General features: G+C 31.7%; 2 protein-coding genes across 6 annotated transcripts in view; one reads left to right on the top strand and one right to left on the bottom strand.

Annotated features, from left to right (window-relative positions):
- Window positions 1-7,193, top strand: part of LOC127728280 (uncharacterized) — a 35,575-nt gene extending 28,382 nt beyond the window's left edge. For all 5 annotated transcript variants that reach the window (XM_052235584.1, XM_052235588.1, XM_052235585.1 and 2 more), the window contains one exon: window positions 656-7,193. In XM_052235584.1, coding sequence (XP_052091544.1) covers window positions 656-1,938 — 1,283 coding nt within the window. In that variant the 3' untranslated portion in view covers window positions 1,939-7,193. The remainder of the gene's footprint in view (window positions 1-655) is intronic.
- Window positions 1-14,593, bottom strand: part of LOC127728294 (ral guanine nucleotide dissociation stimulator-like 1) — a 431,288-nt gene that overhangs the window by 142,367 nt on the left and 274,328 nt on the right. The window lies entirely within an intron of this gene.

The raw sequence follows: 14,593 nt of genomic DNA on the forward strand, positions 1-14,593 counted from the left end.
ACCACGAAAAAGCCCAAAAGCGGTACTTAAAAGTGGCGTTAAAACACCAAAAATCAAAATCAAAATCAATACACAATGTATCACTTAGGCTATCATTAAAATTAGTGAGAACTAGACCAGTTCAGATACAAACTCAAAAAAATGTTCATCCAGTTTGATAAAAGTCCAATTGACCAATTTACACTACAAACAGAATCAAGAAAAATGTTCAGAAGCTGCAGCAGTATTGTCAGTCCAAATCCATTAACCTAGACTGACACTTGACATTGCAATATATCTGCCAACACTCCGATTTATCATTTGAATTGATTGATTTCAAACATAATTTGATTAAAATGGGTGACACGAGCTACCAATAATCCAGCTAGCAATATCTTAAAATAAAGTTGTTTGTCAGTCAATATGTTCTTTAATTAAAAACATTGTAATCTTACATCAGTGACAAATGGACAAACTTTATATTTGAGTGATAAATGAATCAAGACAAAATTGATATAAAAGAAATTGGACCAAAAGATGAAACAGTTTCATTTTCTTCACAACTAAAGTGAGGTTTTAACAAACCTAACTGCAAATTAAAAAAATTGAATACAGATTTTTTAATTATACCTTATACCTCTTCCTTTTCATTTATTTCTGGCAAATTTATTTGCAGGAGGTCTTGATACAATTAAGGAAGCACAACACGAAGGTGGTATTGATTCAGCTCATCCTGTTTCAAGAGGTGGAAGAAGTGTAAGATTTTCACAGGATGTTCCAGAGGTCCCAGCCCCTCCATCATCACCTGACAGGGAAATAGAGGGACCAAGATCTAGTGTTACAACACCTATGGAACAACCTGAAACACCAAAACCAACATCAGGCAATACTGTGAGGTCAAATAAATCAACTGTTAATTCATCTGTCAAAGAAAACAGTGATCTTGAACTGAAACCAATTGTGTCAAAACTAAAAGATCCATCAACAGTGTCTACTCCAGAACCATGGCCGTCAGTTAATGAGGCAGATTATGATATGACCCCATCTGGAACAAATGCTGGACTTCATGAAAGCAGTCAAAATACTCACTCATCCAGTGTTAACCTGGATTCTAGATTAGCATTGGGAGATCCAAGCTCCAGGAATTATACCACAGCTAATTCTACAGTAAGGTCAGAGGTCAGTAGTGGAACATCACTCACAAGTAGGAATGCCTCTGGTAAAGGGGAATCTCCTGCTCCCCCACCACCATCACCTGAATCTAAAGACAAAAAACAGGATAATCCGAAATCTGGTCGGAAACGAGAACTATTATCTAGAGAATCTTCAATGGCCCCAGTAATTGAGGAAAAAGATGAAGAACATGAAGACACTCATGTTAGAACTTTGGTTGTGGAAGTACCACCTCTTGGACAACCTACAGAAAAGCCCAAGGAAAAAAATCACAGAACAACTGATACATTTATCAATATAGACATTCCAGCAATGAGTATGGATGAACTGAGTATGGAAAAGTCAAGGTCAGATAATAGTCACATGACTGAAATTGTAGAGAGACCAGGAACTGAGGAAAATGAAAGTAGTGGTGAAACAATGGATGGACAAACTATAAATACTCGTGATGCTGTACTGTCAGTTCAGACCACATCTGAGGGAGAACCTAACACTCTTGATCCGGATTCTCAGTCAAATATGGATTCTGCTGGAGTAACACCTTCTATGGGAGCCAATGAGTCTCCTACATCTACTATTCCAGAAAACAAACTCAAAATGGAAGATTTAAAGTTTATGGACCAGACCATGGATGATAAGGATGATAAGGATGAAAAAGAAGAGAAAAATGAGAAAGATTTGGAAATGACAGAAGAAGGTGGAGACCATGCTGGGTTTAAACATGAACTACAAGAAGAACTAGAAAAGTTGTCTCAAAAAGATTCCATAGAAAACAATGCAGAATGAACAAGAGAGCTTTAAATTGTATAAAGAAGTAAAAAAAAATATTTTTAAATCACTGCAGTCATTGATTTTGAAATTGCCAGTAATGATAAAACAAATAATTGAAGTATTAGATACATTTTAGATGAAACAGTGATACTTACAGTAAAAATTCATTAAAAGTTCAGTAATAAGTTGAAAATTTGAAACCTCTTTCATAATTATCTTTATCTTGTAGAATGAAATTCACATTCTTTGTGCACTGTAATATGCTTTTTCTGTAACCAGGGTTACTAAGCCATATAATGCAGCAATTGATTAAAAGGTGTTTTGATCGAAAGACAATTTGAACTATCACATTTGTTGTTGCAATATTATATTTTGTCAAACAATTTTATGGAAATGAATCGATATGAATTATATCAACATATTTGATTTCATAATATTATTAATGAAATGTGTAGGTATTTGAATTTATGATAATTATAATACAGAAATTTATACAAAAGAATTGTTATAAGTTTTGCATTTCTGAATAATCTTAATTTGATGTACAAAAAATATGTTTGTGAGGATTACCTTGTAGTTGAAACTAGTTTTGATAGTTTTTCAAAATATTTAGTTACTAGGATAGTCAAAAGCATAGGAAGAGATCTAGTTTTATTTTACTGAAGTACATGTTAAATCTATGGCAGTTTTTCAAGTGTTTAAAATGTGAGCAAGATTATAAATTATGAAGTCAGTGTGAAACAATCCCAATGATTTTTATAAATCAATTTTAGGCTTGTTCTAAAGCTTTATTGATTAGTGATCATGGCAACAAGCAATTGTAAATTATTGTAATATATTGCATTGTTTTCTAAAAACCCATGTTAATATGACTATAATTGGATTTTTTTTTGTTTTTTTATGGTTTTTTAAATCAAAACAAAGTTTTAAATTTATTTAGATACCCAACACTGATGACTTATAGAAACAGTTTTTATTGATTTAAAAAATAATAAAAACAGTGCAAAGAATAATTGCTAGGACAATTTTTTTTAATCCTATAGGACTCTTAATATCCATAACGTGGCAAAAATGAAATAAAAAAATGTCAGAATAATAGGATAACAAATAAACAGTGACAACACTTATCATTGTAATAGAATGAGCAAACCATACAGTATTATGTGTGTAGTTCCACTGGGTATTCAATTAATACACTCAACTCTAAAAAAACACTATTGGAATGAGATTGTGAAGTCATATAAATGGTAATTTATACATTTAGAATAATATCATTGCTACCAAGAGAATGATATAGTTAACCAATTTCATCAGATTCATCCTTAAAATTGCTTTTAATTTACCAAAGCCACAAAAAAGTGATAAGCATTACGTATACTGATTTTCATACATGTATTTAGTTTGTTAGGTTTCAAATCCCTCAAGCAAAGATGATAATAAACTGTTTTAATGGTCCCAAGTAAGGCAGTTGTTATTGTTATGCTCTTAAATATTAAATAATTTTGGCTATCCTAATTTTGGCCACGAGGGGACTTGATGAAGGTTTATTCCAAAGATATGTGGTGTGCCCGTTGAAATGGATATGATATACAATATATATTTTGTTTGTTAGTGGTAAGCAATTGCCGATTTTTTTATCTCTTTCACATAGATCAATCAAGAACTTTTTGGATGTACAATATGATTATATCTTTTCAACCATTTTCCTTCTGTAGTGATAGGTATTGTTTGTTTGATGCATGTGTCTCAAGAACTTTGCAAAATAAATCAATTACATTTGGTTAGTGCATTTCATGCCAGGAATACTAATATATCCATCTGAGAAATTTTAGCAAACCTGACCATGTTTTTTTTTTCTTAATTACTTTTATTCCTCAGTTAACTATGGATGATTGGTCTGCAATATGATTTTAACGGGAAAATTTCCATCTGATATGTCATATGACCTAAACGTCATTTCTTATTTCAATTTTCATGTCAGCCTTGTATACATGACCTTGACCTCACATTCTTATGGTCAGGTTATATCTTCTGCATTAAGTATCCCCCTTAATAACTGTAAATGACAAGTCAATAATATTTGGTGGTATATATTTATTTCATGAAATAAATTAAATTGTGAATTTTTAATGCCTTATGGAGCATAGTACTCCATTAGTTGGGTTAAGATTAGTAAATTTTCTGTTCTTTAAAGCCTTACAAGTCTTAATGGTTTGTATACATAGATGTCATTTAAATTAAAACATTTTGACGCACTTTGAATTCAGTTATCAATCCAATATTTTTATTAATTTGATGTTTATTTAAAATTGCATGTATTATGTTCTTAATTTACAGTCTAGACATTGTGATATTTCAGCAGGTAACACATTTTATGGTGTAAATGATGTTTTTGCATATTGGCTACCCGAAATTGTCCCAATTTGAATCTATTCATGGACTAATTTTGTCCATTTCAAATCTAAATAAAATAAGAAAAACAATTTTTTTTTGATATACCTGATACATGTATTGTTGTCCTTTTATACATTTTAATGAAAATAATTGATTGTTAGTTGTCAATACTTTCAACAATCAGCATTTTTTTTTGGGTAAAATTGATTCAACTCTATGATTTTAAGTCTTGTTTAAAATCAACACCATTTTTATATATTTTTTTTTATTTTTATCAAATCAAACAGTTAAACTATTTGAAATTTGATTATTTAAAAATAGCAAAATTACAAAACAGTATTAATCAGAACTAATATTCTCTTGCTGATACAATATTTAATCATTCTGTCTTTTAGTTAATATTAACTGTAAACCTTTAGAGAACAATTAATGCAACACTGCATAAAGATATCATTTATAGAAAATCTTCATTGATAAAAATCATTACTGCTTTTAGTGCCCAGTGATTGATGATCATAAATTAAACCAATATTCACTGTGGAGGAAGGCAAATGCATATCATTTCTAGGGAAATTCCCTAATGAAACAATTTACTGATGCAGAGAAAAAGTTCAAATAGTGTCTGATTCCCAGGTGTGGAATTTACCTGAAATTGACATTTACACACACCAGGTAACCAGACTGAGATAGGAATCACAAGTTACTCTTATTATCAACAATCAATTTGAGTTATATTTGAAAATGTCACGTTTTAATAATCAGTTATGATTTACGTGGTAATTTTTCATGAATATTTCATTTGTACATTAATACTGCATTTATTTGATCTATTTTTACCACTTTTTAGAGTATTATATTCTTTTAAATGCATTATTAAAAATGGATATATTTGTCAGATTTTATTAAAGAGTGGCAAGTGAATTTTTTTTGTATAATTTGATCTTGTGTTATCAATTTCTATATGTAATGTTTGCATAATTGATACATTCTTAAGATAGTTTTCCTTATATATGTTTTCTTATAAGATAGTTTGTCATATGTTAATTTATATTAGTGCTTTTGTTATAAAATTCTATGTATTTCGCTGTCTGTGATATTTCACATTTTTAGCTCACCTGGCCCAAAGGGCCAAGTGAGCTTTTCTCATCACTTTGCGTCCGTCGTTGTCGTCGTCCGGTGTCGTCTGTTAACTTTTACAAAAATCTTCTCCTCTGAAACTACTGGGTCAAATTTAACCAAACTTGGTCACAATCATCATTGGGGTATCTAGTTTAAAAAATGTGTCCGGTGATCCGGTCAACCAACCAAGATGGCCACCATGGCTAAAAATAGAACATAGGGGTAAAATGTAGATTTTGGCTTATATCTCTGAAACCAAAGCATTTAGAGCAAATCTGACATGGGGGGTAAAATTGTTTAGCAGGTCAAGATCTATCTGCCCTGAAATTTTCAGATGAATCTGACAACCCGTTGTTGGGTTGCTGCCCCTGAATTGGTAATTTTAAGGAAATTTTGCAGTTTTTGGTTATTATCTTGAATATTATTATAGATAGAGATAAACTGTTAACAGCAATAATGTTCAGCAGAGTAAGATCTACAATTAAGTCAACTTGACCAAAATGGTCAGTTGACCCCTTAAGGAGTTATTGCCCTTTATAATCAATTTTTAACCATTTTTCGTAAATTTTTGTAATCTTTTACAAAAATCTTCTCCTCTGAAACTACTAAAACAAATTTAACCAAACTTTTACACAATCATCATTAGGGTATATAGTTTAAAAATGTGTCCGACGACCCCGCCCGCGAACCAAGATGGCCGACATGGCTAAAAATAGAACATAGGGGTAAAATGTAGATTTTGGCTTATATCTCTGAAACCAAAACATTTAGAGTAAATCTGACATAGGGTAAAACTGATTATCAGGTCAAGATCTATCTGCCCTGAAATTTTCAGACCAATCAGGCAACACGTTGTTGGGTTGCTGCCCCTGAATTGGTAATTTTAAGAAAATTTTGCAGCTTTTGGTTATTATCTTGAATATTATTATAGATAGAGATAAACTGTAAACAGCAATAATGTACAGCAAAGTAAGATCTACAAATAAGTCAACATGACCAAAATTGTCAATTGACCCCTTAAGGAGTTATTGCCCTTTATAGTCAATTTTTTACAATTTTTTCATAAATTTTGTAAATTTTTGTAAATTTTTACAAAATATTTTCCACTGTAACTACTGGGCCAAGTTCATTATAGATAGAGATAATTGTAAGCAGCAAGAATGTTCAGTAAAGTAAGATCTACAAACACATCACCATCACCAAAACACAATTTTGTCATGAATCCATCTTTGTCCTTTGTTTAATATGCACATATACCAAGGTGAGTGCACAGGCTCTTTAGAGCCTCTAGTTTATTTATTGATAATCTTTGTTTTCTTAAATGAATTGCTTTTCAGAATATAACTTTAGGAATTTTCCTTAAACTTTATGTTCATTATTTGGGGGTTTGATATATTGAATTAACCAGCTGCCTGTTGCCAACAATGAATTAACTAGCATGATAAAAAGAAAAACCACATTTTGCAAGTTTAAAAAAAAAAATGTGTTTTTTTTGGTTTGTTTTTGTTCATATCTTTATAGTACCAAATGTTGTTTTAAGGACAAGCTAACTGTAGAATAATGGTAATTTGATAGAAATGCATTAATATATACTTTTAACCAGAACTTACATTTATGTTATAAAGCACATCTGTGATAACTTAAATTAAATTTATGAAAAAACCTTGATTTTTTATGCATAAGATGATTCATTGATATTGCTGTCCTACATGGCCTTCTGTCTTGGTAGATATTTGAATAGATTCTATATATTTATACCTTTGCTCTATGACTTCTTTGTTTTGCCAGCAAATTTAGCAGAATATTTCATTAAGAAGAAGCCATAGGATTAATATTTTACACATGGGCCCTTATTGGAACCCAAAGGAGAAAAGGAGAATCTTTAATTATTATTAGTAATAAATCAAATATATTTTGTCTATTTGATGGTCGAAATGTGAACATATAAATAAGAAGATGTGGTATGAGTGCCAAAGAGACAACTATCCATCCAAGTCACAATGTGTAAAAAGTAAACAATTATATGTCAAAGTACAGCCTTCAACACGGAGCCTTGTATGTTATAAAGTATGTTTGTCTGAAAGGAGTCACCTGCCCTTGACCTTATTTAATTATTAAATGATCAACATTAAGGTTTTTCACTAAAGACAGCCTCACATTACTGTGAGTAAGTGGTCAACCTGATTTTGTTTACAAAATGATTGTAAAGTGCAATTTCTTTTAGCTCACCTGAACAACAGGTCAGTGTGAGCTATTGCCATCACTGGACATCTGTCATAGGTGTAAACTTTTAAAATATCTTCTCATCTGAAACCACTGATCGTATTTGATCCCAAACTTGTGGGAATATTCTTTGGCATGTTAAGTTTATGATATTGGCCTGAGATTTGAATTTATGTCCCTGGAAGTTTTTTTTTTAGCAAATTTTTGTAGTATTATGTCATTTTGATAACATCTCGAAAACAGAACTATATAGAGAGAAACTTTAAGTGGAAAAATTGATTTATTGACTGATTGATGATACTTTCAGCAGTATTGTGTATATTGTGGCGGCCAGTTATAATTGTTGGAGGAAGCTGTTTGCCCAGAAAGAACCACAACCTTCGTCATGAAAACTGACAAGCTTAGTAGATTAAGATCGGAGCCGAATGCACCTGCCACTTGCAGCAACATAAGACTACTCAACCCTGAAAAAATCGACCATCCAGACAAGATCTACAAATATATTTGAATTCGGAAATCAGTCAACTCCTGATAGTTCATGCCCTTAAAAGACAATTTTTGACCATTTTTTCGTTTTTAGCTCACCGGGGCCTTTCGGGCCCCATGTGAGCTTATGCCATCACTTGGCGTCCGTCGTCGTCCGTCGTCTGTCGTCGTAAACTATTTCAAAAATCTTCTCTGAAACTACTGAGCCAAATACCTTCAAACTTTAACTAAATGTTCCTTAGGGTATCTAGTTTATAAATTGTATCCGAAGTTTTGATCCATCGACAAACATGGCCGCCATGGCTAAAAATAGAACATAGGGGTCAAATGCAGTTTTTTGCTTATATCTCAAAAACTAAAGCTTTTAGAGCAAATCTGACATGGGATAAAATAGTTCAAATGGTCAAGATCTATCAGCTCTAAATTTTCAGACGAATTGAACAACCCATTGTTGGGTTGCTGCCACCGAATTGGTAGTTTTAACAAAAATTTGCAGTTTTTTGTTATTATTTTGAATATTATTATAGATATATATATAAACTGTAAGCAGCAATAATGTTCAGCAAAGTAAGATCTACAAAAAAGTTAAATGACAATAATTGTCAATTGACCCCTTAAGGAATTATTGCTCTTTAAGGACAATTTTACACAATTTGTTCATCAAGTTTGCTAACATTTAAAAATCTTCTCCTCTGAAACTACTGGGCCAATTACCTTCAAACTTTAACTTAATGTTCCTTAGGGTATCTTGTTTATAAATTATATCCGAAGTTTGTATCCATCGACAAACATGGCCGCCATGGCTAAAAATAGAACATAAGGATCAAATGCAGTTTTTTGGCTTATATCTCAAAAACTAAATCTTTTAGAGCAAATGTGACATGGGGTAAAATTGTTCAATTGGTCAAGATCTATCGGTCCTGAAACTATCAGACGAATCGAACAACCCATTGTTGGGTTGCTGCCACCGAATTGGTAGTTTTAACAAAATTTTGCAGTTTTTTGTTATTATTTTGAATATTATTATAGATATATATAAACTATAAGCAGCAATAATGTTCAGCAAAGTAAGATCTACAAAAAAGTTAATATGACCAAAATTGTCAATTGACCCCTTAAGGAGTTATTGCTCTTTAAAGACAATTTTACACAAATTGTTCATCGAGTTTGCTAACATTTAAAAATCTTCTCCTCTGAAATACAGGTGAGCGATTCAGGCTCTTGAGAGCCTCTTGTTTGCTATACTCTTGAAAAATGCAGATCAGAAAAATCTCAAGGTTGAAATCATCAGTTGACTTCTAGGTGTTATTACCCTTAAATGATGATTTTTGCCGATTTGGTCAATTTTGGCAAACAGTAGATAGAGAGAAACTGTAAACAGCAAAGTTGATCAGCAAAATAGAATCTACAAATACGGCGTTATGACCGAAATCATCAGTTGACCTCTTGCATGAATTATTGTCCTTCAATAATAATTTTAACAAATTTGTTTTGCATTCTTGCCAAAAACTATAGCAGATTTCGTATAGTAGTTATTGCCCGACATCAGAATCTTTAACATATTATTGCGTTTTGTGCTTTTATCTTGATGAAATAAAACTGTTAACAGAAAATATGATTAGCACTACAAGATCTATAAGAAAATACTTTAAGACTGGACATGACTCAATAATAAATTGTTCAGACTTTTCAGATGATGTTAAGATCAAAATGACCGATTAAGAGTAATTTTTTACCAGTAAATGAAAGTAATATTCACATCGGACGTGACCTTTGTATAAAACAGTAACACAGACACCTTCTGTCGAAGAATGGGTCTTCCTACGAGACTGTGGAATACCAAGTGACCACGCGACCCTCGCTTGTGCAATACGGTCAGCGTTGATTGTCCAATGACCTCTGCTTAATAATATTATTTTGCCGTTTCCTTAAAAAATCGATAGCGTTGTTAAATCTTATTTTCAACACTGTCTTTTATGATTGTTTGTTTAGTTTTCATGTTAAAGCAAGACATACTCTTTCTTAATCTTGCCATTATACCATCATGGAATGATTAATTCATGTATTTTATACAACTTTTATACTGAAAATTGACATAGTGGTCTGAATGCATTGGATTATAGAAAGAGGTAATGCACAAAGGTCTATTTTTGTTTGCTAAGCTTAATCAGTAACATAATTTTATCAAGGTAGAAATAAATAAAGTTATAAGGGAGTGGAGGAACCAAACCTTATTTTGTACGGTTTCAAAGCCATGTGAAAAATTGAAACTTTCGAACCCCAAACCTTTATTTTTTAGGTATATTCTCCTTACTAATAAAAATCATGTTTTTTCACTGATTTGATTTTTGATTTTGATTTGTTTTATTTAATACGACTGTAGTTTTGTATATATTTTCTCTATTCTCAATGTCTTGTGAGTATATAATAAACCATTTGATACAAGATATAAATTAAAGAATCTTTGTGAGCATGCTCACATACCCCACAATCCCACACTGTCACTGGGCAAACAAAATCTCACCAGATCCCTAAGTTCAAATACTCATAACTCCTACAAAAGTCGACTGATAAAAATATGTACATCTACATAGTATGTCCTTATTATCTACAAAGTTTCATTAAATTATGCTTTCAGAGGAGGTGCGATGACAAACTGTTGCAGTAGCATATTTAGGGCAAAATTCTAAATTCAGAGGGGCATAACTCCTAGAAAGAAAATTGAATTATAATTTCTTGTCGTTATGTTATGCACATCTACATAGTTTGTCCTAATTAACTACAAAGTTTCATGAAATTCTGTTGTGTGGATTCAGAGGAGTTGCGATGACCAACTGTTGCAGTAGTATATTTAGGCCAAAATTCTAAGTTCAAAGGGCATAACTCCTAGAAAAAAAGTTTTATCATAATTTCCTGTTGATATGCACATCTCCATAGTATGTCCTTATTATCTACAAAGTTCCGTGAAATTATGTTATGTGGTTTCAGAGGAAATGCGATGGCAAGAACAGGACTGACGGATGGACAGATGAACGGACTGACGGACGGACAGACTGACAGACGGACAGACTAACGGACGAGTCAAACATTTTATACCCTATAATGCTGTGTTCCCTGGGGTATAATAAGTAGATATCTAGTAAAGGTCAGTGGGTCAGCAACATAAGACAAAAAGTGAGTATATGATATCACAGTTTTATACTAGGTGTAAACAAGGAGATTTCGAGAAAAAACATCGGATGAGCAACCTAACACAATAAATAAATCAGCATATACATCTATAGCCTATTTGCGATATTGAAAATTCAACAACGCAATAAAAAAAACTTCGCTTCCATTATATCTAAAATTGGAATAAATTTTATATAAAATAAGATGTGGTATGAATGCTAATTGGTAAACTATCCAACAGCAATACCCATACTGCATATTTAGCTATAAAAGGCCCCGACATGGCAAAATGTGAAACATTTTAAACGAAAAATAAAACTTCAAGATTAATGATAAAACAATAGTCGAAAAACAAAACGGACAGACCTCAACCAACAAGCACTGAATAACAGGCACCTGTCTTTGGAGAGGCACCTATAAAATGTGACAGGGTTAAAAATATTTGTGAGCGCCCAACCTTCCCCTTACCTTGGAAACAGAACAACATAAGAATACCCCGTAAAAAACAGTTGGAAATGAATGGACTCAACAGGTGGTAAAAAGCACAATACCAACTACGATAAGGACAAAGTACACAACTTACCGATCTGAGAGTACTTCTAGTAATTGTTACTGAAAGTTAATAAGCTCAGTTGATAAGTCGAAATAGTTGGGTGTACTTCATATCTTTACTTACGGCATTTCCGGTTTTCAAAGCTGTTCAACTTTCTATATGATTTGGAGTTTAAAGTGGTTTTACATGAGCGGCACTCATGAGTCTTATGTAGACGAAACACGCGTCTGGCGTACCAAATTATAAACATGGTATTTTTGATGAGATTTTACAGCAACTTAACGGATGACACTTAGGGTATCACTAGCCGAGTAGTCTGCACTTTTGTGCTGACATGATACATCTTTGATATGTATATTTCCTGTAAATTTACTGTCCATCAAATTATTCGAAACACTGAGGTTTTTCTAACCCAGATTTAGATTACCATAACTGTATATAGAACAACTTTTTTGATTTTTGGTTTTCAATGTTCTTCATTTCGTATTTGATTTGGACTTCAAACTGAATTTATTCGAGCGCCATTGATAAGTCTTATGTAGACGAAACGCTCGTTTAGTTTACCAAGTTATAATCCTGATATCTTTGACGAGCTTTTACATATATAATCACATACGATAATTAGTTATACGTCTATAGATAGTAAAAAATGTCTAAAAATATAGAAATGAATTTTTGACAAGTAACTTAATTAACTGTAGAGAATATATTAGAGGTTGCAATTGGGCTATATACTAATAAACTGTGATTCGTTATCTCGGCACTTTCTCTTTTGTAAAATTTTCCTGCAACCTTTCTTTTTCGCTGATTACTTTTTCTACTATTTGACGATGCAATTCTGCATTTAAAAACACCCATATCAGCTTATTCAAACACAGCAACAGCATGACTAATGAATATTGTGGAAACTCTCCAAGAGTGAGAATCGCTTCTTGTCATACATATATATTTACCAATTTAGATAATATGATGTTTTAAAGTCTTATTTCTAGTCATGTAAAATCTACAGTTGCAAATGTTAAGACAATGTTACATAAAATGAGAGCCATAACAAAATTGCAGAGTTACAAAGTAACAATATAATTTATACACAGATAGTTTATTATAACAATATGGATAAAGCGCTTTCGACGGTATTTTAATGCTTCTAAAGACTAAATAACAGTTTTTTTTCACCAAAAAACGTTTCATGTTTACATTCGGGAATAAAACATAAATCTGTTATGTTATCTAAATTATGAAAATTGTAATCAACATGAAATGGAGATTCTCTTAAATCGTCATAAAGAAGACATTCTAGTAAAAGAGAGGTAAAAGATACCAAAGGGATATTCAAACTCATAAATCGAAAACAAACTCTTAATGCCAACATAGTAAAACATCTCTCATAATACTATTATTACATTCACTGCATACTCTGTCTCCATGATTCAATACGAAGTCGGATTATTTAAACATTGAAAAGCGCATCTGTTACTGAAGAGAAGATGAGTTAGCAATTCTTTTTATGTTAAAAATTCCCCTTGGATACTGTTTTAATATAAAATTTTGTCCGTTATTATCATTACCATTGTCTGACAAAGATCCTTCTTAATGTACAGCAACAATCAATTTATTCACACGTTTGTCGAGAAATTTAGAGAAAATTATAAAGATATAGTTGATAGACATTCGTCAATGTCGATGAAATTGTAAATATATATATATATATATATTTCTTTCATTAGATTTTTTCGACTCTCATCAGCAAATGCGATTTTTATAAATAGAAGAGCATTTGCAAACGACTCTGAAATTTCCACAATAGATATATATCAACTCTTTAATGTCTGTTTCTGTGATTATTCTTGAGATATCCATATAACATACCTACAGTTGATTTAATAAGTAGTAATGTCTTCGGAATTAAGAAGAAAAGAAATGATTATGAGAACGCAGCTTCGAATTGACAAATTTACGATAAGTCTGAGATAGACACACATACAGTCGAATATTGGAAAATGTATCAGTAGTGTCGGAAAGCAAATTGATGTATAGAATAATGTGTACATCTACTTTTTAAAAGTCCGAAATATTTTCAAGCGAGATGTTGTTGAACTTATGAAACGATACTCTTGACTTATGCAAGATTGTATGTCAGACAGCAAATGTGAATCATTATTGAACTTAAATTAAGGGATTTGGTAAATAGTAAAATAACAAAAATACCGAAATCCAAGGAAATTTCAAAACGGAAAGTCCCTTATCAAATGGAAAAAAATCAAAAGCTCAAACACATCAAACGAATGGAATAAAGGGTATATAAAATATCCGACTGTAATTTATGAAGGAGTTTAAATGTCACTAGTGATTTTAGAAATTGAGACACTGTAACGACCAATCAACCCACAATGTCGACCGATTAACTATTGAAGTGATAGTTTCAGAGGTTCTTCTTCAAAATTTAACCGGAGTAGCTAGTTATATTGTGTTGCTCCCTAAAATAAAAACAAAAACAAATACAAAACTGTTGAAGCTTATTGTGGTGCTACCTAAATTATAAAACAACACCAGAACACATTTGCAGATTTATATAAATATTTAACGACAACTTTTTTTCTGGAATACTTTATACAATCTTGCTAAATAACATTTATCAATATAGATATAAACAGACCACATTGAAGAAAGGGAACTGTACCAATCATGCCTAATATATTTCAACTCAAATTGATCTGTTAGTAC

Source organism: Mytilus californianus, unplaced genomic scaffold, assembly GCF_021869535.1.
Source record: "Mytilus californianus isolate M0D057914Y unplaced genomic scaffold, xbMytCali1.0.p SCAF_2, whole genome shotgun sequence".
Taxonomy (NCBI): domain Eukaryota; kingdom Metazoa; phylum Mollusca; class Bivalvia; order Mytilida; family Mytilidae; genus Mytilus; species Mytilus californianus.